Raw genomic sequence first — 26941 nt, forward strand, 5'->3', positions numbered from 1 at the left:
TATGTTATATTTATAAGTTTAAGTATTTAGAACCATGAGCTTTTCTCTGACATGGCTCTGATAGTATTAAGTGGATTCAGACATGCAGGGTTTATATAATCACTCTTTCTCGAGATGCTGCAGTTTGGCTTGTACTTCTTTCACCCTTTCAATGGGAAGGAGAAATGCCTGCCTGGTGCCTGCCTTGGCCTATGGAGAGCAGTCAGCGTATTGCTCACACCTGTGGCTGCTGTGAGTGTCAAGGCGTACAGAGCCCTCTTCCCATTTCTGGCTGTACTATTTGCTTTTCCAGTGGTCTTGGTGGCCACGTACGTAGACACACTTGCTGTCTGTATAAAGAAACCTTGGATCTGGAGTATAAAGACAAACACAGGAATTCTGGACGCTTGCTTTGTAAATATTTAATAATCTTATCAAAGTCTCAGATGCACTTAACACTCAGCTAAAGCCTTGTGCTTTCCTCATCCCTGGGCATCCCCATGCTTCATGTTGGTAAGACCTGGCCTCTGACTTCTTGGGTGTGGCCCTTGACCTCACACTCCTTCTTCTTTTGCTCAATCCCTTTCCCAACACAGCATCCAGAGCCTCACCCTCTCTCAGCAGAGGGACTGGCAGAAAGTACGAAGCGACTTGAGTAGGCTGAATGTGGCAAGTGGCAGAGACGAAGGGTCAGAGAAGGGCGAGTGGGCCCTTCACAACAACGACACGTAGAACAATGTGATGATGTGGATATTGGCACTGACTCCCAGAGCAGAGGAGAAGCTGGGGGTTGGCTGAGGAGGCAGGGGTGTTTGCTCTATTTTAGAATGGATCCATTCAAAGAAATAAGAGACTTTGGCATAAACTCCAGGATACATAGGGTATGAGCAACCACGGCCCCAGCTCACTATTCCAATTTGCCACCAGGTGTGGTTGACTTCACAGACGAGTGGGCCCCCAGAGTCACCCTGGGGAAAAAGAAAAGAGTTTTCTCTGAACTGAGAGTGCTGGGTCTGCCCATCTTCTGCCCCTGCCTCTCAATCCACAAGGTGTCAGCTATCTCTGCCTGTGAGAGATCCTACGAGGTGGGGAGTGGGGTGGGGGCAGTTCCCCCTGCCATCACACAGCTCCATCTCACTGGCTGTAAACATGGGCTCCAGTGCTCCTGGGGCTTACAGGCATGCAGTATTCACTGCTGTCAGTTCCAGGCAAGAGTGAATGGTGGAGGAGGCGCTGGCAGGGCAGGTGTGCCCACAGCTGCAGGTCCCTGTGTCCACAGGGGTCAAAAAGCAACAGGCCACAGTAACTGGACAGACATGGAGTCCTGGCCTAGTGTGGCTCACACTGGGGTCTATGGGACGCTAAGCACCCTGAATGGGACCTCTGCCTTGTCTGCACACATTCCATACCTGCAGTCTCTTGCCTGGCCTGATCATTGCATGGAAATGTGCACCTTGAGCTCCTTAAGGCTCAGGCCTCTGGGACCCCTGTGATCTGTGCTGGATTCCTGGTGACATGTTCCCATGCTCAAAGCAATCAAAACATCAGAAGACCCATTTGTTTCAACATCTCACTTCTAACCAGGCCACCCTCCCCAATGTGGAGCTCACCTCACAGACGCTCTTCTTATCTACAAGGTTCCCAGCACACAGCATGTCTGGCTGAATGGCTAACGGGGTTCCATAGAGCATCTGACACAGGACAGCTGAAATCAGAGCAAACTTAGCCTCCTGCAACGTGACTGATGGCTCACCTGTTGGGAAAGGAGTTTAAGGCAAGTGAAAGGTTCTTCTTATGGGTTCATTCCCTAGTGAACCAAGAAGGGGTGAGGACCACACAAAGAAATCCCAACTGTGACACTCAGTGGAGTTTACAGTAGCCTTGGTGACGCGCATGCACAGCACTTCATGCTGCAGATGAGCTCATTCTGGGGGTTCTCCTTCTGGTCACTCTCCTCCACACCACTACCCTGCCTTGCACTTAGAAGTCAGGCATAGCCATGTGATTTGCTTTGGTCAGTGAAATGCAGGTACAATACATTACATAACACTTCCTAAGCGAAGCTGTAGGAGTCAGTATACATTTCAACCCATCCTGTTCCCACTGTTGCACTCATGTTGAAATGACATCCCCATCACCCTGAATCCCTGAATGAATATGTGGGATGACACAGAGTGTGTGCAAGAATGAACCTCCAAGATTTTGTGGCTGTTTGTCACTGCTGCATGTCCTCATCTACACTGATGGATATAGAAATTGGTCTTAAAAACCTTATGCTTACACTGCAAGAGCTAAAGTAGGTCACATGGCTCACAGGCCAGGCTTTGACTCTTCAGGAACAGTTATCACAAGTTAAATGGTGTATGGTGTGAGGTATGGGTCCTGTTTCAATTTTTTACAAATGGACATCCAGTTTTGCCAGCACCATTTGTTAAAGAGGCTGTCTTTTCCCCCTTTAATGGACTTTGGACCTTTGTCAAATATCAGCTGTCCATAAGTGGATGGATTTATCTCTGGGTTCTCAATTCTGTTCTATTGGTCTATGTATCTGTGGTTGTACCAGTACCAGGCTGTTTTGACTATCCTGGCTGTACAGTAAGTTCTGAGATCAGGTAGTGTGAGGCCTCCCGGTTTGTTCTTCTTCAGTAATGCTTTACTTATCCAGAGCATCTTTCCTTTCCATATAAATATAAGGTTGGTGATTAGTTTTTCCATCTCATTAAAGAATGCTGTTGGAATTTGGATCGGAATTACATTATATCTGCAGATTACTTTAGGTAGTACTGACATTTTCACAATGTTGATTCTTCCTATCCATAAACATGGTATATTTTTCCATTTATGTAGGTCTCTTTTGGCTTCTTGCAGTAGTTTCTTGTAGTTTTCTTTGTATAGGTCTTTTATGTCCCTGGTTATATTTATTCCTAAGTACTTTATCTTCTTGGGGGCTATCGTAAACGGTACTGATTTCCTGATTTCCTTTTCAAAGTTCTCTTTGTTGGTGCAGAGGAATCTAACTAATTTTTGTATGTTGATCTTGTAACCCGCTACTTTGCTGGAATCTTCTATTAGTTCCACTACCTTTCTTGTGGATTCTTTGGGGTCTTCTATTTTTTTTATGCATAGGATCATCTGTGAATAGGAATAATTCTATTCCTCCTTACCAATTTAGTTGCCCTTTATTTCTTTTCCTTGCCTTATTGCTCTAGCTAGCACATCTAGCACAATGTGGAAGAAGAGTAGTGATAAAGGGCATTCTTTTCTGGTTCCTGCTCTCAAGGGGAATGCTTTTAGCCTCTCTCAGTTGAGAATAACTTTGGCTGTTGGTTTTATATAAACGTCCTTTTTCATGTTGGGGAATTTCCATTTTATTCCTATCTTGCTGAGAGTTTTTTTTTCAGAAGTGGGTGTTGGACTTTATCAAATGCCCTTTCAGCATTGATTGAGATAATCATGAGATTCTTTTGTTTTATACACGTGGTGGATTATGTTGATTGATTTTCTCATGTTGAACCATCCTTGCATGCCTGGTATGAATCCCACTAGATTGTGATGTATTATTTTTTCATTGGCTAGAAGTTTGTTGATAATTTTTCTGACAGAGAATTTAAGATAACTATGATTAACATGTTAAAGGAATTGTAGGAAATTAATATGTTTAAGGAGACAATATGCATGAACAAATGAGAAATATAAGTAAACAGAAGGAAACTGTAAAAGGGAATCAAATAGAAATGCTAAAAATAAAAACACAGTAACAGAGATGAAAAATTCCTTTGATGAGACATAGGTGAGGGAAGAATCAATGGATATGAAGATAAGTCATAAGAAATTAACCATATTGAAACATAAAGAGAAAAAGTAGGAGAGAAAAGCACAGCAGAACATCCAAAAGCGTTGGACAATAGCAAACAATGTAACAGAAATGGAATTGGAATCCCAAGCCCCAGAAGGATAAAATAAAGAACAGGCCAGAAGACACAGGTATAGCTATAATGGCCAAACTTTTGGTTAGGAGCCAAGCCCTGAAACACACCACCCAGCAACCCGGTCCTAGTCTAGGTGGACAGAATTTGGGCCTTTGGCTAATCATTTCCTAGATGTGAGTAAAAATGAAAGTCTATCACAAGTCAGCCAACAGAAACGATCACCAGACATAGAAGCAAGTTCAGTGAAGACCAGATGAACCATGCAGTTAATATCACTAACTCATAACTTCACGAAGCTAAATAAATACCTACTGTTGTATGTTGCTATTTTTAGGTGCTGACGAGTCAGTTCCAACTGTGCATAACAGAATGAAAAATTGCCTGGTCCTATGCCATCCTCACAATCATTGCTATGTTTGAGCCCATCGTTGCAGGCATTGTGTCAGTCCATCTCGTTGAGGGTCTTCCTCTTTTTCCCTGACCCTCTACTTGTCCTTCTCTAGGGACTGGTCCCTCCTGATAACATGTCCAAAGTACATGAGACGAAGTCTCGCCATCCTTACTTCTAAGGAGCACCCTGGCTGTACTTCTTCCAAGACAGGTTTATTGGTTCTTCTGGCAGTCCACAGCGTATTCAATATTCTTCGCCAACACTGTAATTCAAATGCATCAATTCTTCTTTGGTCTTCCTTATTTGTTGTCCAGCTTTCACATGCATGAGGTGACTTGGGTCAGGTGCGCCTTAGTCCTGAAAGTGACATCTTTGCCTTTTAATACTTTAAAGAGGTCTTTTTCAGCCGAATGCAATATGTTGTTTGATTTCTTGACTGCTGCTTGCATGGGCAATGACCGTGAATCCAAGTAAAATGAAGAGCTTGACAATGTCAATATTTTCACCATGTATCGTGTATCTGTGGAGTTTTACAGTTTATTGTAATGAAGCATTATTGTGGCAATGGATAATTGATAACAGAAATTGGTACCTAGAAATTGGAGGCTTCCATAAAAATAACATAAAATATGTGGCAATGGTTTTAGGACCTGGTAGATTTTTTGTAGATGGGAGGAATGTTACTATGGAATCTGGAAAAATGAAGATAAAAATGTTATGGGAGGCTAGAAAAATGAGGACCTGTGTTATGAAATGGTAAAACTGTTACCTATAGTAACTCAGAAGATATAAAATGTATTTAATAAACTTGAGAAACTTGGCAAGATGACTTACAGGCAGAATTAAGAAAGTCAAGTGTTTGCTTGGTACTACAAAAAAAGAGATGAATTCAGAAAAGAATAAGCCAATTTTCAAACAGAAGTTAGAAGGTATATATTAAAAAAATATATCAGTGAAGGAAAAGTTGGAGGGTATATAATAGAGACTAAAGGGAAAATATTAGACGCAGGAAACATCAAAAGAAGATGAAAGGAATATACAGAGTCACTATACCAACAAGAATTGGTTGATGTTCAAACCATTTCAGGAGGTAACATATGATCAGGAACCGATGGTACTGAAGGAAGAAGTCCAAGCTGCACCAAAAAAAAAAAAAAGGCATTGGTGAAAAACAAGCCTCCAGGAATTGATAGAACACCAACTGAGATGTTTCAATGAACAGATGCAGCACTGGAAGTGCTCACTCGTCTACGCTAAGAAATTTAGAAGACGGCTACCTGGCCAACCAACTGGAAGAGATCCATATTTATGCCTATTCCCAAGAAAAGTGGTCCAAACAAATGCACAAATTATTGAACGATATCATTAATATCGCACACAAGTAAAATTTTGCTGAAGATCATTCAAAAGGTGCTGCAGCAGTATATTGACAGGGAACTGCCAGAAATTCAAGCCAGATTTAGACGAGGACATGGAATGAGGGCTATCATTGCCGATGTCAGATGGATCTTGGCTGAAAGCAGAGAATACCACAAAGATGCTCACCTGTGTTTTACTGACTATGCAAAGGCATTCCATTGTGTGGATCATAACAAATTATGGATAAGATTGCGGAGAATGGGAATTCCGGAATACTTAATTGTGCTGATGAGGAATCTGTACATGGATCAAGAGGCAGTCATTTGAACAGAACAAGGGGATACTGCATGGTTTAAAATCAGGAAAGGCGTGTGTCAGGGTTGTACCCTTTCACCGTATCTATTCAATCTGTACGCTGGGCAAATAATCCAAGAAGCTGGACTATATGAAGAAGAACAGGGCATCAGGATTGGAGGAAGACTCATTAACAACCTGCATTATGCAGATGACACCACCCTGCTTGCTGAAAGTGAAGAGGACTTGAAGCACTTACTGATGAAGATCAAAGACCACAGCCTTCAGTATGGAAACTGAAACAGTATGGAAATAAAAATCCTCACAACTGGACCAATAAGCAACATCATGACAAAGAGAGAAAAGACTGGGGTTGTCGAGGATTTCATTTTACTTGGATCCATAATCAACACCAAAGGAAGCAGAAGTCAAGAAATCAAAAGACGCATTGCATTGGGCAAATCGGCTACAAGAGATCTCTTTAAAGTGTTGCAAAGCAAAGATGTCACCTTGAGGACTACGGTGTGCCTGACCCAAGCCGTGGTGTTTTCAATCACCTCATATGCATGTGAAAGCTGGACACTGAATAAGGAAGACTGAAGAAGAATTGATGCCTTCGAACTATGGTGTTGACAAAGTATAGCGAATGTTCCATGGACTGCCAAAAGAATGAACAAATCTGTCTTGGAAGAAGTACAACCAGCATGCTCCCTGGAAGCAAGGATGGTGAGACTGCGTCTCACATGCTTTGGAAATGTTGTCAGGAGGGATCAGTCCCTGGAGAAGGACATCATGCTTGGCAAAGTAGAGGGCCAGAAAAAAAGAGGAAGACCCTCAATGAGATGGATCGACACAGTGGCTGCAACAATGGGCTCAAGCATAACAACGATTGTGAGGATGGTGCAGACCAGGCAGTGTTTCGTTCTGTTGTACATAGGGTCACTATGAATTGGAACCGACTAGAAGGCACCTAACAACAACATAATAGAGGGTCAGCAAACTTTCTGTAAAGAGCGACGTAGTAAGGATTTTAGACTTTGTGGGCCACATGGTCTCTGTTGCAACAACTCAACTCTACTGATGTAGCATGAAAGCAGCCAAGGACAATATGTGAATGAATGATCATGGATGTGTTAAAAAAAAATTCATTTATGAACCCTGAAATGTGAATTTTATACAATTTTCATCCAATGTTCTTCTTCTTTTGATTTCCTATTAATGATTTAAAAAAGTAAAATCCATCCTCAGTTCACAGGTGTACAAAAACAGGCAGTGGGTGGGATTTGACCTGTCAACTATAGTTTGCTAATCCCTGTAATGGAGTGCCTGGAGTTTTATGGGTTGGGAAATTAATCTGTCTTCATTCTCAAGCCTTTCTATCTAGCAAAATATCCTCAAGGCAAATTAAAGACCGGAGGCAAAGATAAAATCAACTGTAAGACTTGGCCTCAGAATAAAGATCAAATCAAGGGTGTGGCTGTCAGATTCCTTGTTAAGACCTTGAAAGAATTAAAGCTCCTAGTAGATATTTTCACCTGGAGAAAAAGGATTCTAGGAATTCTAAGGGTGCTGTCTCATAGCAGTCTAACATGCCCAAAGAGGTGGTGATTAAATTGAGAGTACATAGCTCAAAAAGAAGGGTGGGTGTGGCTTTCAGCACACTGAATGGATGCCAAGACACAGAAATGTCAGAAAATTGTTTAAAGACCTCTACTTGCAAAAGTGCTGCCAGTTTAGACTAAAAGGTAGTGAGATGTTGAAAATGCGGAAGTTGCTTTTAATAGCCAAGAAGAGGAACAGAAAGGAAGAATGTCTTAGAGAATAGGGCCAAGAGCCACGAAGAACAAGGAATCATTCAAAATCTCAGCAGGCTTTTTGCAGAATTTGTTGAGTTGTTTTTAAAACTTACACGTAAATTCAAAAGACCCAGAATGCCTCTGATGAACCTATAGAGAAAAACAACTTAGAAGGACATGTACTATCAGACCATGATGCTCATTATAAAGCTATGATATTTGAGGTGGTGTTGTACCAGCTGTTGTTGTTAGGTGCCGTTGAGCTGGTTCCGACTCATAGCAGCCCTGTGTACAACAGGACCAAATACTGCCTGGACCTGCGTCATCGTTGTTATGCTTGAGTCCATTGTTGCAGCCACTGTGTCAATCTGTCTCATGGAAGGTCTTCCTTTTTTTCACTGGCCCTCTACTTCACCAAGCATGATGTCCTTCTCCAGGGACTGTACCAGCCAAAGATAGATAAAGAGATGCAAGGAATAGAACAGAAAGTCCAGAAATAAACCCACATCATTTGATCATATAATGTTTGACAAAGGTGCCAATGCAATTAGATGGGGTAAGGAAAGTCTTCTTGGCGAACAGCGCTGGAGCAGCTGGATAGCGATATGGAAAAAAAAAAAAAAAAAAGAACCTTGATTTTCCCTCACATCACATTCCAAAGCTAATTTGTGATGAAGCCTATACCTAAAAACTGAAGTCATAATCTTTCTAGGATAAGTGTAGAAAATTATCTTCATGATGTCAGAATAGGCAAATCTTCATAGACAGGATACAAAAAGCCCTAAATATAAAAGAACTGATAAATTGGACTTCATCAAAATTAAAAAAAAATTTTCCCATTAAAAGACACTATTAAGAAAAATAACAAGCAAGCCACAGTCTGGTAGAAAATATCTGTAAATACTATACAAAGTACATGTGTCCAGAATATATGAGGAACTGCCACAAATCATAAAACTTCAATAAGGTATCACTACACAGTGTCCAATATGGTTAAAATGAAAAAGAATGACAATACCCAATGTTTCCAAGGATGTGGAGCACCTAGTACTCTCACACACTGCTTATGGGAATGTAAAATGGCATAATGAGTTAGGAAATCTGTTTGGCAGTTTCTAAAATGTTAAACTTACCCCTGCTCTATAGCCAATGATTCTACTACAACTTTATACCCAAGATAAACGAGTGTGTTTGTTCACAAAAAGACTGGTGCCCAATATACACTGCAGATTTATTTACAAGACCTAAAAACTGGAGACAACCCACATGTCTGTGAACAGAAATACGAATTAAAGAAATGTTGCTATGTTTTCATACAATGGAATAGTACATGGCAAAAAAAGAAAAAAAAAGATGAATTACTAATACTGCAACAATCTGGATAAATCTCAAAAGCAGTCAGGTGAGGGAAAGAAGCCAGGCACAAAGGAATACATGCTTTATGATTTAATTAGTGTGACATTTAAGACAGGCAAAGCTAATGAAGGATGGCAGAATTCATTATATTTGCAAGGGGCACTTATTGACTGAGAAGGTCCCAGGGTGTTGCAATGTTTAACACCTTTGGCTGCTAACTGAAAGGTTGAAGGTGTGAGCCCACCCAGAGGTCCCAGGGTGTTGCAATGTTTAACACCTTTGGCTGCTAACTGAAAGGTTGAAGGTGTGAGCCCGCCCACAGGCGCCTCAGAAGGAAGACTTGGTGATCTCCTTCTGAAAGTCAGTGATTGGACCGTATGGAGTGCAGTTCTGCTCTGACACACGTGGGGTCACCGAGATTTGGGATCAACTTGGCGGCAACTGGTTTTTTGGCTTATTGACTGAGAAGAGAAGTGAGAAAATTTTCTCTGGTGAGGGAAACGTCCTCTGTCTTTCCCTGGGTGGTGATTAAACAGGAGGATAAGAAAAGCCGCTTGCCATGGAGCTGATTCCAACTCCTGGAGACCGCATGCACGTCTGAGCCGCACGCACGTCTGAGCCGCACGCACGTCTGAGCCGCACGCACGTCTGAGCCGCACGCACGTCTGAGCCGCACGCACGTCTGAGCCGCACGCACGTCTGAGCCGCACGCACGTCTGAGCCGCACGCACGTCTGAGCCGCACGCACGTCTGAGCCGCACGCACGTCTGAGCAGGCCTGTGCTCTGCAGTTTTCCGTGGCTGATTTCTGGAACTAGATCACCAAGCCTTTCTTCTTCCGAGGAGCCTCTCGGTACATGTGGACCTCCAGCTTTGGTTAGCAGCCAACAGCTGTAACCATCTGTACCACCCAGGGACTCCAAACAGGACTATACATATGTAAAAATTAATTGAGCTGTACACTTCGTATTTGTGGGTTTTACAGTATGTAAATTATACCTCAAACAAAAATTCAGAATGTAAAAGGCAGGAAAAATACAATCATTCTCACGTGAAAGCTGAGAACTCACTATGAAAATGCTACTCTTGAAGCATATTTTTTTGAGGTGAAATTCCCATAACATAAAATTAAGCATTTTAAAGCGTACAATTCAGCGGCATTTAATACATTTCACAGTGTTGTGCAGCTAACCTCTAACTAGTTCCAAAACATTTTTGTCACCACAAAAGGAAACTCTGTACCCATGAAATGGTCATTGCCCCTCAGCCAGCCCAAGCAACTGCCAGTCTGCATTCTGTTTCTATGAATTTGCCTATTCTGAATAGTTCAAATATACGGAATCATCCAATCTGTGACCTTTTTTGTCTGGCTTCCTTCATATAGTACGTACAAGGGTTCCAATTTCTCCACATCCTTGCCAGCATTTGTTATTAAAATAATGGCCACACTAGTGGGTGTCAAGAGGTACTACGCTGCAGTTTTCACTTCATTTCACTAATGACTAAAGAGGTTGAGCATCTCTTCACGTGCTTGTTTGCCATTTGTGTATCTTCTTTGGAGGAGTTTCTAGTCACACTTTTAAACTGTACTGTTTGTCTTTTTGTTGTTGAGTTGTTCCAGTTCTTTATATACTCTGGATATTAAACCCTTACCAGACATACGATTTCCAAATATTTTCTCCCATTCTGTAGGTTGTCTTTTCATATCCTTGATAATGTTCTCTGATGCACAAGATTTTTTTTATTTCGATAAAGTCCAATTTATCCATTTTTCTTTTATTGCCCATGCTTTTTATGTCATGTCTAAGAATCCCTTGCCAAATCCAATGTCATAAAGATTTATTCCTATGTTTTCTTCTAAGAGTTTTATTGTTTTAGCTCTTATTTTAGGCTGTTGATCTATTTCGAGTGTATTTTTGTATGTGGAGTGAAGGAGAGGGTCCAATGTCATTCTTTTCTACACGGTTATCCGTTTTCCCAGCATCATTTGTTCCCACTTAATTTTTTGTGCTTGAGTAGTTTATCTTTACATATTGTGTTTTCCTCTTATTCGTTGTATTTGATTTTGTTTCTGCTGAGTCTCTATTTTTTTCTTGGGTTTTATTTTGATGAGTAGGATTGTTAGTCTCCTTTTTGGTTACCTTAATATTTACCCCTATTTTTCTAAGTTTAAACCTAACTTTTGTTTCTTCATATCACCTTGTCTTCCTCTCCATATGAAAGATCTATGACTACATTTCTTAGTCCCTCTTTATTGTTTTAATGTTGTTTTCTTTTACATAATGACATTGCTGTTTCCCTGTTTTGGGTGTTTTTTTAATCTTGATTTATTTTTGTGACTTCCCTGTGTGGGTTGACATCTGATAGCTCTGTCCAGTGTTCTAGTCTTGGGTTGATGTCTGATATTATTGATTTTCTAACCAGAGAACTCCCTTTAGTATTTCTTATAGTTTTGGTTTGGTATTTACAAATTCCCTAAACTTCTGTTTATCTGGAAATGCCTAATTTTGCCTTCATATTTGAGAGACAGTTTTGCTGGATATATGATTCTTGGCTGGCATTTTTTTTCCTTAAATACTTTATATAAGTCATCCCACTGCCTTCTTGCCTCCATGGTTTCTGCTGAAAGTCCGAGCTTATTCTTATTGACTCTCCTTTGTAGGTGAGTTTTCGTTTATCCCTAGCTGCTCTTAAAATTCTCTCTTTATCTTTGGCTTTGTCAAGTTTGATTATAATATGTCTTGGTGACTTTCTTTTAACATCTACCTCATGTGGAGTTTGACTTCTCATCTTTCACAATATCAGGGAAGTTTTCTGCCAGCAAATCTTCAACAATTCTCTCTGTATTTTCTGTTATCCCTCCCTGTTCTGGTACTCCAATTACTCGTAGGTTATTTCTCTTGATACAGTCCCACATGATTCTTAGGTCTTCTTCATTTTTTTTTTTTCAATTCTTTATCTCATTTTTCTTCAAATATATTGGTGCCAAGTGTTTTATCTTCAGGTTCACCAATTTTGCCTTCACTTGCTCAATTCTGCTCCTCTTTCTATTGAGTTGTCTAATTCTGTAATTTTTTTGTTAATCTTCTGAATTTCTGACTGCTGTCTCTCTATGGATTCTTGCAGCTTATTAAATTTTTCATTATGTTCTTGGACAACCATTTTAATTTCTTCAACTGTTTTATCTGTGTGTTCTTTGGCTTGTTCTGCGTATTGTCTGGTCTCCTTCCTGATGTGTTGAAGCATTCTGTATATTAATTTTTTGTATTCTGCATCTGGTAATTCCAGGATGGCACCCTTAATCCAGAAGATCCTTGGATTCTGTGTTTTAAGAGATTGTTGAAGTGATCATGGTCTGTTTCTTTATATGATTTTATATTGACTATTGTCTCCATGCCACCTATAAGTTATCGTACAATTTATGTTTGCTTACTATACCCTAGCTTCTTGCTTTGTTTTGTTTTGACATGTCCAAATTGGTTGATTGAGCGAGCTAGCTTGATTAATTTCACCTTTGAAGCTCTAAAGCCCTGTCACCAGATGGCTAGAGCTGTTACCAGATATATGAGCCTAACACTTTTCTTGTATGGCTTCAGCTCAGGTGTCCAGGAAGTTGGTCATCAAGTGTGTGGTATAGGCTCTGTCCTACAGTCTTAGAGGGGCGGGGGGATTGGTGTGGGTACTGGTATCTGGTTGCTGGAGGGGGTCACACTCTGAAACAAGGCAGGGGGCTGACAACCATCCCCCAAGTGTCTGTGAGGAAAGCATGTCCCTGTTCCCCAGAGTGCACAGGTGGGTGGGTTCTGCAGATGGGCCTTGGGCACCCAGTACTTTTGGTTGCAAGGACTGGGAGGTGCCAGTTATCCTTGTACCCCTGTCACGGGTGGCTGGGTGACCTGAGTGGAGCCACCAGTCCTTAGGTCTCTGATGTAGGTAGGTGAGGACCCCGTTTAATAGTCAAATCAGTGTCAAACATCAAACACCCACCTCTCCACCACACAGCTGAAATATTTACAGTCTGCCAACAAGGGCCTATTCTCCTGAAATAGGCCCACACAGGTCCATGCAGAGGGGAAAGGTATTCAAAGCCCACAGACCATTTGACTGGACAGGAGCCGTTTCTGTCCTGAGCTCCCCAGATTAGTGGAGTTGGCAAATTATTTTTTCCCTAGTTGTGAATTTATTCCTTCTCCAAGGCCAGGAGGATGGCTCCAGGCTCTCAACAGGGCCTATCTCAGGCCCTGGGAAATCAACAGCCACTAAAGCCAGCTTGGGGGCAGGGGGTGCGGTAAAATACACGCAAGTACTTAGCTTTTGCCGACAGCGCCATTTTTCTCTGGGTCTGGAGGTGTGAGTAGGCTGTGCAGCTGGCTGCTTCTCACTGTGGAAACTGCAGCCGAATGCTACTACCAGCCCACTGTAGCAGCTCCTGGGAATGGTGCCTGAGGGATCCAGGTAATTCAGATCTGGCAACTCCTCTCCACTTCTGAACTGTCTCTCCCTCCGCCTGCCACTCAGTTCATTTCCTAACTTTGCCTTTGATGTTCAGGCCTTCTAGCCTGTCATAAATGTAATCATTTCACTTGTTTTTTTTCCAGTCTTTGCTGTAAGAGGGTTCACCAGAAGCATCTGACTACTCTGCCATCTTGGCCCCGCCTCCCAGCACCATTTGTTGAAGAGACTATTATGTCTCCATTTAGTGGCCTTGACACCTTTGTTGAAAACCAAATGTCACAGATATTTGGGTTTATTTTTGGAGCCTCAATTCTATTCCACTGGTCTATATGTCTATCTTACTCCACTACTTTGTTTACTGTAGTTTTGTATAAGTTTTGAAATCAGGGAGCTTGAGTCTTCCAACTTTTTCTTTTCAATATTGTTTTGGCTATCCAGGGCTCCTTGCAGTTCCATATGAAACTGAGGATCAGCTCTTCCATTTCTGCAGAAAAGGCCATTGTGACTTTGAGAGGTACAATGTTACATTTGTAGATCACTTTTAGTAGTATTGCCATCTTAACAATATTAACTCTCCCAAACCATCATAAAGGATATATTTCCATTTATTTAGGGCTTCTTTAATTTCTTTCAGCAGTATTTTGGAGCTTGCAGTGTACAAGTCTTCCACCTGTCCAGATAAATTTATTTCTAGGTGTTTTATTCTTTTGTATGCTATTTTAAATAAAATTTCCTCTTAATGTTCTTTTCAGATTATTCGCTGCTAGCACTGTTTTTTCGTTTTTTTAGTGTACAGAAACACAATCTTTTGTGTGTTGCTCTTATGCCCTGCAACTTTGCTCGATTTGTTTATATGCTCCAGTATTTTTGAGGATTCTTTTGCATTTTCTATTTATAAGATCATGCCATCTAAGAAAAGAGATAGTTTTCTTTCTTTCTTTCTGTTCTGTATGTCTTTTATTTCCATTGTTTTTGATCAGTTGCTCTGGATAAAACTTTTGGTACTATGCTGAATTGAGCCCTGGTGGCACAATGGTTAAGAGCTATGGCTGCTAACCAAAAGGTGAGCAGTTCGAATCCACCAGGCGCTCCTTGGAAACCCTATGGGGCAGTTCTATTCCGTCTTATAGGGTTACTGTGTTTAATAAAAGTGGTGAAAGCAGGCATCCTGTCTTGTTCCTGATCTTAAGGGGAAAGTTTTCAGTTATTCACTATTGAGCATGACATTACTTGTGAGTTTTTCATAAATGCCCTTCATCATATTGAGAAAATTCCATTCTATTCTTAGTTTGTTTGGTCTGTTTTTTAATCATGACAGGGTGTTGGATTTTGTGAAATGCATTTTCTGTATCAGCTGAGATAATTGATTTTTATCTCCCCATTCTATTAATTTAGTGTATTGTGTTGATTGATTTTCTTATGTTGAACCACCCTTGTATTCCTGGGATAAATTCTACTTGGTCATAAGGTATAATCCTCTTAATATCCTGTTGGATTCTGTTTGCTATTATTTTTTTGAGGATTTTTGCATCTATATTTATAAGGGATAGTGTTCTACAGTTTTCTTGGGGTGTCTTTGGCTTTGTTACCAGGGTAATACTGGCCTCAAAAAACAAGTTAGGAAGTGTTCCCGCCTCTTTTATTTTTTGAAGAATTTGGGAAGAAATGGTGTTAATTCTCCTTTAAATGTGTGGTAGAAATTACCAGTGAAGCCATCTGGTCCATTTATTTGCTTGGAGGTTTTTGATTACCGATTCAACCTCTTTACTTTTAGCTTTGTTCAGATTCTCAATCTTTTCTTGAGTCACTTTTGGTCATACGTTTTTGGAATTTGTCCATTTCATGTAGGTTATCTAATTTTTTGGCATACAATTTTTTCATGGTATTCTCTTACAATCCTTTGTATTTCTGTAAGGGTGGCAGTAATATCCCCACTTTCATTTCTAAGTATAATTATCTGCATCTTCTCTCTTTTCTTAGTCAATCTAGCAAAAGGTTTGCCAATTTTGCTGATCTTTTGAAAGAACCAATTTTTGCTTTTCACTGCTTTTCTCCATTGCTTTTCCATTCCCTATTTCATTTGTTTCTACTCTAACCTGTATTAAAGTGCTCAGTTGCTAACCAAAAGGTCAGTAGTTCAAACCTACCAGCCACTTTGTGGGAGAAAGATATGGCAGTCTACTTCTGTAAAGGTTACAGCCTTGGAAACCCTGTGGGGCAGTTCTACTGTTATGAGTGGATTTTATGGGTCTAATCTGTATTATTTCCTTCCTTCTGCTATTTTTGGGTTTATTTTTTTCTTCTTTTTCTAGTTCCTTAGGCTGTAAAGTTATTTACTTGAGACTTTTCTTCTTTTTTTAATGTAGGCATTAACAGGTATAAATTTCCCTCTGAGCACTGCTTTTGCTGAACCCCATAGTTTTGGTATGCTGTGTTTTTGTTTTCATTCATACCATAGCATTTTCTCATTTCCCTTGTGAGTTCATCTTTGACCCACTGGTTGTTTAAGAGTTGAAGCACATTCTTTAAAATAAGGAAAGTAAATTTAAATGAAAGTGTAATTCTGGGAGGAAAGATAAGCAAAGAAACTGGACTAACATGTGAAAAAAAAAAAACAACATGTAGATATGGCCAAATAAGCATGTCCTGTATAAACAATAATACAATGACTAATCTTGGTTGTATAAAAACAAGGTGTAATGGAAATACTGGATAAATAATAATACATAAAATAGAAGGGCATAGAGTTCTTTTTTTGTATGGGAAAACAGAATGTTCAGATATGCACATTAAAAATTTAAGGGGAGCCACTAGAATATTAAAAATTGGATGCATAACATACATCTCTAGAGGGAAAAATTAATATAGAAAACCAATCTATTAAAAAGAAATTAAGACAAAGAGTAAAAGCATTTTTTTTTTTAAAAAGAAACAAACATAAAGCAAAAATAATGAGTTAGAAATAAATCTAGATACAAGACTTCTGACTAGGGTGGAGTGAAGAGGTCAGTGAATGTTCTCCCCCCAAAATAATCATGAAACTGGACAAAATTGTTAAAAAAAAAAAAAAAAAATTCAGAGCCGTAGAAAAAACTGAGAGGGCTTTATTTGTGAAGAAGTGGTAGAACTTTGGGTAAACATGGCAGGAGTCTGTGACCTTTTTTCCTGGAGCTGCTACCAACCCTCTATCCCCTGCCCCTGCTCAATCAGAATGTGGCTTTACCTTGGTGGTGCTGTCTGGGAAAGTGATCAGTTTTCCTGCCACAGAGTTGTTGTTCTTGTTAGGTGCCACCTAGTTGGTTCCAACTCATAGTTACCTTATGTACAACAGAACAAAACATTGCCTCCTCCGAAACCATCCTCACAATCGTTGCTATGTTTGAGTCCATTGTTGCAGCCGCTGTGATGCAGCTACTGTGTCAATCATTTCTTTGACGGTCCTTCTCTGTTTTGCTGACCCTCTACTTTACCAAGCATGTGTCCTTCTCCAGGGACTGGTCTCTCCTGATAACATGTCCAAAGTATGTAAGACAGAGTCTCACCATCCTAGCTTCCAAGGAGCACTTTGGCTGTACTTCTTCCAAGACAGTTCTTCTGGCAGTCCGTGGTATGTTCAGTCTTCTTCACCAACACCGTAATTCAAAGGCAGCAATTCTTCTTCAGTCTTCCTTATTCACTGTCCAGCTTTTGCATGCATATGAGGCAACTGAAAATACCATGGCTTGGGTCAGGCTCACCTCAGTTCTCAAAGTGACACAGTTGCTTTTTAATACTTTAAAGAGGTCTTTTGCATTAGATTGGCCCAATGCAATACATTGTTTGATTCTTGACTGCTGTTTCCATCTGCATTGATTGTGGATGCAAGCAAAATGAAATCCTTGATAACTTCAATGTTTTATCCATTTAGCATATTGCTTACTGATGCAACTGTGAGGATTTTTGTGTTCTTTATGTTGAGATGTAATTCATACTGAAGACTATAGTCTCTGATCTTTATCAGTAAGTGCTTCAACTCCTATTCACTTTCAGCAACAAAGCCTGTGTCATCTGCATATCACAGGTTGTTAATGAGTCTTCCACCAATCCTGAAGCCACGTTCTTCTTCATATAGTTCAGCTTCTCGGATTGTTTGTTCAGCATAGAGATTGAATAAGTATGGTGAAAGGATACAACCCTGACGCACACTTTTCCTGACTTTAAACCATGTGGTATCCCTTCGTTTGGTTTGAACGACTGCCTCTTGGTCTACGTACAGGTCCCTCATAAGCACAATTAAGCATTCTGGAATGCCCATTCTTCGAAGCGTTATCCATAATTTGTTATGATCCACACAGTCGAATGCCTTTGTATAGTATATAAAACACAGGTAAAATATCTTTCTGGTATTCTCTGCTTTCAGTCAAGATCCATCTGACATCAGCATTGTTGTCCCTCATTTCACGTCCTCTTCTGAATCTGGCTTGAACTGCTGGCAGTTCCCTGTCAATGTACTGCTGGAACCATCTTTAAATTATCTTCGACAAAATTTTACTTGCCTGTGGTATCAATAAAATATTGTTCAATAATTTCCGCATTCTGTTTCCTTTCTTTGGAATGAGCACAAATATGGATCTCTTCCAGGTGGCTGGCCATGTAGCTGTCTTCCAAATTTTTTGGCATAGACCAGTGAGCACCTCTAGCACTGCATCAGTTTGTTGAAACATTTCAATTGGTACCCCGTCAATTCACAGAGCCTTGTTTTTCACCAGTGTCTTCAGTGCAGACTAGACTTCTTCCTTTGATACTGTGATGGTTAAGACTGTATGTCAACTTGGCTGGGCTGTTTTGGTAGTGTTCTGGCAGTCGTATAATGTGATCACTTCCCTGTTAAGATTTGATACGTGATCATCCCCATGATGGGATCTGCTGTGAGTAGCCAATTAGTTGAAGGGGAGTTTCCTTGGGTGTGTGTCCTGCATAGAGTGTGGGCGGACATTCTGGCAAGGTCTCGGGGACTTTTGCTTGTTCTGGATCCTACAGCTGGCTCCTGTCCATCTGACCTCTGGTTCTTGGGACTTGAGCTAGCAGTTTACCAGCAGTCTGGCCTGCCAATCTTGGGATTAGTTGGTCTTCACAGCCTGTGAGCAACAACCCTGCTCCCTGGCCTGCTAATCTTGGGTTCGCCAGCCCCTGTGGCTACACAAAGGAAAAGAAGCCTCTTTCCTGACCCACGGACTTAGGATGTTACAGCCTTTACAACTGTGTGAGCCATTTCCTTGATACAAATTTCTCTCTATGTATATTTATATGCTTTACTGGTTTTGCTTCTCTAGAGAACCCAGCCTAAGACAAATACCATCAGTTCTTGATTATACTCTACCTCATGAAATGGCTGAACGTTAAGCAATTCTTTTGCCAGACAGGGAGAGCTGAATCGGATCGATGGTTACAATCCACACCCTTGCACTGACAGTGAAAGCAGCAAGCTCTGTTAGAAAGGAATGGGAAAGTCCACAGAATTGTTGGTCTGAGGATATGACTCTGGTTGGCATGAACAGTATCCCTGACAGAAATTTAACAAAGACTCTGGAAATAAAAGGGGCAGAAAAGAGATAAGTAAGTCTCCACTCACCCCCACTCTGACTGGAAAACTTAATGAATACACATGGAAGACACAAGAGGGCTCAGTGGACAGTAAAGGCTGAAGCAGACTTGAGAACTGCATGAGCTTTGAGTGTACCCCCAACCTACACACAGATCTATCAGCAGAGTGGAAGCCGTAATGGTTTGCGATGTCTGAGCACAACTTCTGCCCAAATCATTGGCTGGCCAATTAACTATACAGACACAGGTGTGACGCCTAGGAAGAAAGACTAAAAAAATAAATATAAGAATTGTAAACAAAACAAAATAGACACCAGCAGCTACAAACTGTAGGAGAGAGCGATTCTGCAAATTAAGTCCAGGGAAGTTACTAAAAACAAAAGGAAGCAAATCAAAACAGAACTCTCAGGACAAAAACCAGAATCCAGCATTGTTACAATATATTATTTAACCTTTAATTTCCAACAACAAAATTATCAATGTAAAAATCAGAAAAGTGTGACCCACATTCAGTGGAAAAAAGTGAATATAAACAGACTATGTGTGGGCCCAGATGTTGGTTTTAGCACACAAAGACTTCAAAAACAGCTACTATAAGCAAGTTTATGGGATTAAAGGAAACTACATTTAAAGAGTTAAATGAAAATGATTCAATATATAGGGAATTTCAATAGAAAAACAAAAAGTATAAAAACGCAAAATGGCAAAAGAGATTTACTTCACAGAATTGTCTTACACAGCTGTAGAAGGGCTGGAAAGTCAAAATCCATAGGCCAGGTGACAGGCTGGAGACTCTTGCAGACTTGAGTGTCAAGCTCCATAGGTCAGGTGACAGGAAAAGCGAGGCAAGAGTTCTGCCGTAATATCTATTTATAGTTTAGAGGCAGAACCCACCAAAGGGAAACTCCCTTTTTGCTTTTAAAGCCTTCAACTTATTGATTACATTATGGATAGTAGTTACATCACATTGCATTAGATGTAAGGTAATTACATTACATTACATAAGGTAATCAGTTTTACTTAAGCCATCTGATTTAATCGCATGTAACTACTCCATAACAGCAACTAGACTACTGTTTGGTCAAACAACTGGGAACCACAGCCTAGCCAAGTTGACACAGAAAATTAACTAACAACAGAGCCACAAAATATACAAAGCAAACACTGACAAAACTGAACAGAACAACACACGATTCTAAAATAATCATCAGAGACGTCAATACTCCACTTTCAATAATGGATAGAAAATCCAGACAGATGATCGATAAAAAAATTGAAGACTTGAACATTATAAACCAATTAGATCTAAGAGACGTATACGAACACTGCACCCAATGACAGTAGAACACATTCTTCTCAAGTGTACATGGAACATCTCCAGTATAGACCACATGTTAGGCCAAAAAACAAGTTTTAATAAATTTAGAAGACTGAAATCAGACAAAGTATCTTTTCTGATCACAACAGAATTAATAAGAAATCAATGAGAAGGAAAACTGGAAAATTCACAAATACGTGGAAATAGGACTAAATTTAGTCATTTACATTCAAATGACTAAAATCAGAAATGAAAGTGGGAACATTACTATTGGTTTTACAGAAATAAAAAGAATTATCAGAGAATACAATGAACCGTTACACACAAACGAACTGGATAACCTAGATGAAATGAACAAATTCCTAGAAAAACACAAACTACCAAATATCAGTTACGAATACAGACGCAAGAATCGTCAACAAGATACTAGTAAGCCAAATTAGACAACATATTAAAATGATTATACACCATGACCAAGTGGAATTTATCCTAGGAATGCAAAAGTGATTCAACATAAGAAGATAAATCAATGCAATACACAACATTAACAGACGAAGGAAAAAAAAACCCATATGATCATCTCAGTTGATGCAGAAAATGCTTTTGAAAAAATCCAACGGCATTTGATGATTTAAAACAAACAAACAAAAAAATCTCAAACTAGGAACAGAAGAGACCTTCTCTAACATGATAAAGGCCATGTGTAAAAACCCCACAACTAACACCACACATAACGGTGGAAGACAGAAAGCTTTTCCCCTAAGATCAGTAACAAGACAAGGATGCCACTTTCATAACTTCTATTTAACAGTGTATTAGAATTTCTAGCCGGAACAATTAGAGGAAAGAAGGGCATTCAAACTGGAAAGGAAGAGATGAAATTATATCTGCGCAAAGATGAAATCGCCTTACTTGTAGAAAACCCTAAAGAATTCACATACCCACAAATGATTAGAGCTAATAAATGAATTCAGAAAAATTGCAGGATACAAAATCAACACACAAAATCAGCTGTATTTTTATACACTCCACACTACCAATGAATAATCTGAAAAGAAAATTAAGAAAGCAAATGCATTTACAATAGCATCAAAAAGAATAAAATATTCAGGAATAAATTTATTCAAAGATGAATAAGTGTATCCAGGGTATACACTGAGAACTCCAGAATATTTCTGAAAGAAATTAAAGAAGACCTAAATAAATGGAAAGACATCCCATGTTCATGGGTTGGGAGAATTAATATCGTTAAGATGACAATACCACAAAAGTGATATACAGATGCAATGCAATACCTATCAAAATTTCAATGGCATTTTTTGCACAAATAGAAAAAACCCATCTTAAAATTCACAAGAAATTTCAAGGAGCCCGCATAGCCAAAACAATGTTGAAAAAAGAAAGCAGAGTAGGAGGAGTCACGCTTCCCACTTTCAACTGTTACTACAAAGGTACAGTAATCAAAAGTGTGGTACTGGCATGAAGAGAGACATGGAGACCAATGGAATAAAACTGAAAACCCCATACGTGTGTGTATATGTATAGTCAGTCAATTGATGTGTGTGAAGGGTGCCAAGCCTATTCAATGAGCAAAGTACAGTCCTTCGAACAAACGGTGCTGGGAAAACTGGATATCCACATGCAAAAGAATGAAGTTGGACCTGTACATTACACTCTGTGAAAAAATCAACTAAAATGAATCAGAGACCTAAGTTGAAGAGCTAAATCTATTAAACCCTTAGAAGAAAACATCACAGAAAATGGATGTGGGAGTGAAGTCTTAGACAGGACAATCAGAAGCACAGGAAACAAAAGAAAAAAACATAATTTGGAGCTCATTAAAACTAAAAACTTGTGATTCATAGGACACTATCAAGAGAGTGATAAGACAACCCACACAACAGGAGAAAATATTTGCAAATCATGTGTCTGAAAAGGAATTAATATCTAGAATATATAAAGAACACCCACAACTTTCTCAAAAACTAAACAACCCAATTGAAAAGTGGGCAAAAGACTTAGTCAATAGGTATTTCTCTAAAGAAAATATAGAAGTAGCCATTAAGCACACCAAATGACGCTCATAGCATTAGTTATGAGGGAAAAGCAAATCAAAAGCACAAAGAGGTACCACTTCACACCTACTAGGATGGCTCTTTTTTAAAAAACAAACAAACAAAAAAATACCAAGTATTGGCAAGGATGTGGACAAATGGAACTCTTTGCACATTGCTCATGGGAATATAAAATGGTACAGCTGCTGTAGAATACAATTTGGCAGTTCTTCAAAAAGAAAAGCGTAGACTTACCATATGATCCACCAATTCCACTCTTAGATATATACCAAAAGAATTGAAAACAGAGACTCAAACAGATGCTTGTATGCCAGTGTTCATAAAAGCATTATTCACAATAACCAAAAGGTAGATACATCAACAGATGAATGGATAAACAAAATGTGGTAAAGATATACAATGGACTATTATTCACTCATAAAAAGGAATGAAATTCTCATACATGCTACAACACGGATGAACCCTGAGAACATTATGCTAATTGAAATAAGCTAGATAACGAAAGGACAAATATTGTATGATCCCACTTATACGAAATATCTAAAATAGAGTCAGAAATTATAATAGTGGTTACCAGGGGCTGGGACGTGGAGGGAATGGGGAGTTATTGCTTAGTGGGTACAGAGTTTCTATTGGAGGAAGGTGAAAATGTTCTAGAAATAGATATTGTGAACGTACTTAATGCCATAAAATTGTACACTTAAAGTAGTTAAAAAGATATGTTATGTTTATTTTACTACAATAAAAACACTACTGAGGAAAAAAAAGATTTTATGAGCTTTAAAATTCTAGTCATCTAATATTAGATATCAGGAAAATAAGAGACCATTCCCCAAATTTGTATAAATGTAGAATTTAAGGGAAAAAATATTTCTCAGTACTACTTTGTCACTGTAAGTCAGAACTGACTCGAGGGCAACGAGTTTGGTTTGGTTCAGTTTACTGGGTTAAAGAGAATATCAAAATAGTGAGCACATACGTCTTGAGAAATGAACAATAAACACACTACAATTCAAAGCCTGTGATGTGGCCAAAAGAGTCTTTGGGAAAGTTATAATTGTAAATTCATTCATAGAACAAATATAAAAAATTGAAGCTACATGACCTAAACTTTCAACTCAAAACACTGGAAAAAGTTGGCTTAGTAAACTCAAAGACTATAGGAAAATAAATGGATTAATAAATGAATAGATTGCTATATGAACACAAAACAAAGTGGACAATCCATCAAGTCCCTCCCATCTCACCAAAAAAACTCTAGCAGGAAGTTTTATGAAAAGACAATAATAGGATAGACAAATTTTAACAACTATGATCAGGAATAAAGACGGGTCGAAGAGACAAGAATAATATAACAGTATTAGGAATTAAAATATTACATACATTATTCTATTCAAAACCTGGAATGCAATGGACAATTTTCTAGACAAATACAACCCACCAAAATTGGCCTAAGAATAAATACAAAAATGGAATGAATCAGTAATCACAATAGAAATTAAGGCAGTGGTAATCATTTAGACCCACAAAAGATACCAAGATCAAAGTGTTTTATGGAAATCATATCAGATTTTCAAGAAGTAGCTAATATCCATTTTATAGGAGCTACTCCAGAGAACACGAATAGATGGAGGGTTATTCAACTCATACGAAGCCATCGGTACGCTGTTGCCAAAGACAAGAGCAGCTAAGGAAAAAAAAATTCTAGACTCATCTCATTTATGATCACGGTTGGAAAAATTCTAAGTAAAAATTTTAAATCCTTCTGTTTATTAAAGAAATAAGGCAAAAAATCCAGAGTTTTTCTAACAACTCGAAGTTATCAATAGGTTAAAAGAGAAAAACTATACGATCTTCTCAGGAGTTGCCCCAAGTATTTTGATACAACCAATACTGATTTATGATTTTTTTAAAGAAAATCAATTAAACCAGATATAAAAGGTAACTTTCTTAACCTGATGTAAGACATCAATGAGAAATCTCCAGGCCTGGCCACCTACTTAATAGTGAACCATTCGGATCATTTCCATTAAAATAAATAACAGGAAAAGGAGACCTAGGACCATTTCTCCTGGAGGTCCCAACCCATTCAATAAAAAAGAAATGAAAAATACAACACAGGAAAGGAAGTGATAAAAACAATCTTCATCTGAAGACAATATGATTTTTTTTTCTATAAAAGTCAAAATGATCAATTGATAAACTATGAAATAACGAGTTCTATCCCATGACTGGATACAAGATCTATGTGCAAAAATCAGTAGCTGTGACCACTTAGCAAATACTAAAGAGCATCTCTCCTTAAAAGCCATAAAAATTCTAAAGTATTCAGGTAGAAACCTAAAAGGAAAGCACAATGCCTTATGGAGGAAACCATAATAATTAACAGGTTTTTAAATAGAATAAAAACATTTTCTAAGTTCAATTTAAGATCTGAAGGAAAACCATGCTCTTAAATTTGTGTTTTTGATATTTCACATTCATAAGTAGCTATAACTTCTTTTCTGTATTCACCAGTCAGTCCAGGACAAACCAAAAGAAACTCACATGGCCAGACAAATATATGTTGACGGATGGATGGGAATTCCAGTCCCCAAACACGTGTGTGCGTATCCTTGACTGCCGTAACACTCTTCACTGCAGTGGAGGAGAAGACGCCGCCATCCCTTCCACAAACCCCAGTAAAGAAACTGAGACTCCTCATTTGTTCACTCACCTCGTGGTCGGACTAGTCCCCAGCCTGTAGCCCAGCAACTCACATTCTGAAAGGTCATGTCTGGAGATGCGAGGCAGACTGGGAGCACGGAGTCAGAAAATTCAATGCGAGTTTTCAGCTGCACCAGAGCGACGTCGCCTCCAACAGGGTGCTTTAACTGGTAGGTAGGGTGAATGATCACCTTATTCACCTCAAACCACTGGGTGTGTTTGCTTGCAAAGTTAAGGTTGACGATACCCACGTACAAATCAAATCCGTGGGTATTCAATTTCCTGTGGGACAGAGAACAAAGGCACCAGTGTCTGCAGGCCTCTGTACCTGGGAAGCCCGCCACCAGCTCAGCACCCAGTAAGGCCTGAAGTTGGTTCTGCAGCCTGGTTCACTCAGCCTGGATTTGTAAATGTGTGCCCCTTGCATCACAGTGGGACAGGTACACAAGAAGCTTCTCTCAGTCTCTTATCCCTATCTAATAGGAGCCTCTGGTTGGTGCAGAAGGTTAAGCACTTGACCACTAGCTGAAATGTTGGCAATTCGAGCCCACCCAGAGGTGCCTCAGAAGATAGGCCTGGCAATCTGTTTCTAAAAGGTCACAGCCTTGAAAACCCTATGGAGCAGTTCTACTCTGCACACATGGAGTCACTATGAGTACAAATTGACTGCATGGCAACTAACAATAACAACAATCACAGAGAGCAGATGGACACAGGGAACAATCCCCTTGCTGGCGACAGAGCTGTAGTGGACAGAGCTATGGCCATAGCCCTGCTCTCCCACATTTCACCTATTTCTGAGAGGTCCTAGCTGGTCATCCACTCTAACGATGCCCCCACATCGCCCACCCCAGCAGGCAGCCCAGGTCCTGCTCCCTGACACTCACAAGCTGAAGCAGTGGGCTGCAGACAAAATCCAGTACTCGTTGAGGATGGACCCGCCACAGACATGTGACCCACTGTAGTGAACGCTGACCTGCCATGGCCACTTTCCCTCAGGTGCAGGCATGCCCCCCATGATTTTCCCCTGTGTGCGAGGCCGGCCGCAGGCTGAGGGAAGGACAGAGACAGGACACGGCTAAGGCAGGGGCAGAGATGTGGGGCAGAGGTGGGTTACCAATAAGCAAGGTAAGCATGGGTTTACCTGTGCTCACTTACTAATCTGTAGTGACCAATTTCACACGTTTTTCACCACATCAAAGACTTGGGTATTCCATCCCTGTCAGGGACTGTAAATTTGAAAAGAGGCTTTGATTTTATAGGAAGGTGCTGTGGGGTTTGGAGAGAAGGGATGCCAGCCATACCTAGAAGCAGAATCTTTGTGGTAAAAAATCGTGAAATTATTCCCTACAGGTGATCTGGTAAGCAAAGTAAACACTGTGTTTACCTTTCCTATTGGATAATCCGCTCCTGCTGAGGTAGAGAGAGAGGAGAGAGGGGAAAACAGAGGGGCCCCGAGAGAGGAAGTGAAGGACAGGGACCCAGGTCTGACTCGAGAGAGAGAGAAATAAGAGGCTGGAGGGAATGGCCCAGCCCCGGCAGCTGGGGGCGCAGACCAGGGCCTGAGGGTGGCACGTCCTGCGCTCTGTTACCGGGGGTCGTGCTGCCTGCGGTTGGGGGTTCCAGCAGCATCAGGAGCAGCAGGACGGAGAGCCTCAAGCCCCCGGGGCCAGCGCCGAGGCGGGAAGACACTTCCGCCAT

The 26941-nt window shown here is 40.0% G+C and overlaps 1 protein-coding gene across 1 annotated transcript; it reads right to left on the minus strand.

Moving 5' to 3' along the window:
• Window positions 1-692: 692 nt before the first annotated feature.
• On the minus strand, window positions 693-26941 carry LOC135230442 (serine protease 38-like). Its single transcript, XM_064279745.1, has 5 exons — window positions 26833-26941; window positions 26128-26290; window positions 25251-25522; window positions 1590-1732; window positions 693-947 (listed from the first exon to the last, which is right to left on the minus strand). The coding sequence occupies exons 1-5, from the start codon at window positions 26939-26941 to the stop codon at window positions 693-695; spliced, it is 942 nt and encodes a 313-aa protein (XP_064135815.1).

The sequence above is a fragment of the Loxodonta africana genome, chromosome 2 (assembly GCF_030014295.1).
Source record: "Loxodonta africana isolate mLoxAfr1 chromosome 2, mLoxAfr1.hap2, whole genome shotgun sequence".
In the NCBI taxonomy this organism is placed as follows: Eukaryota; Metazoa; Chordata; class Mammalia; order Proboscidea; family Elephantidae; genus Loxodonta; species Loxodonta africana.

Bases quoted from the DNA above. Each gene is read 5' to 3' on its own strand.
- LOC135230442 (XM_064279745.1), bottom strand. From the start codon at position 26,941: ATGGCGGAAGTGTCTTCCCGCCTCGGCGCTGGCCCCGGGGGCTTGAGG. The intron at 25,523-26,127 runs GTGAGTGTCAGG...TCTGTCCCACAG, and splicing joins GCAGCCCACTGCTTCAGCTT to GAAATTGAATACCCACGGAT. The intron at 1,733-25,250 runs GTGAGTGAACAA...CTTTCCCAACAG, and splicing joins GGGACTAGTCCGACCACGAG to GTGAGCCATCAGTCACGTTG.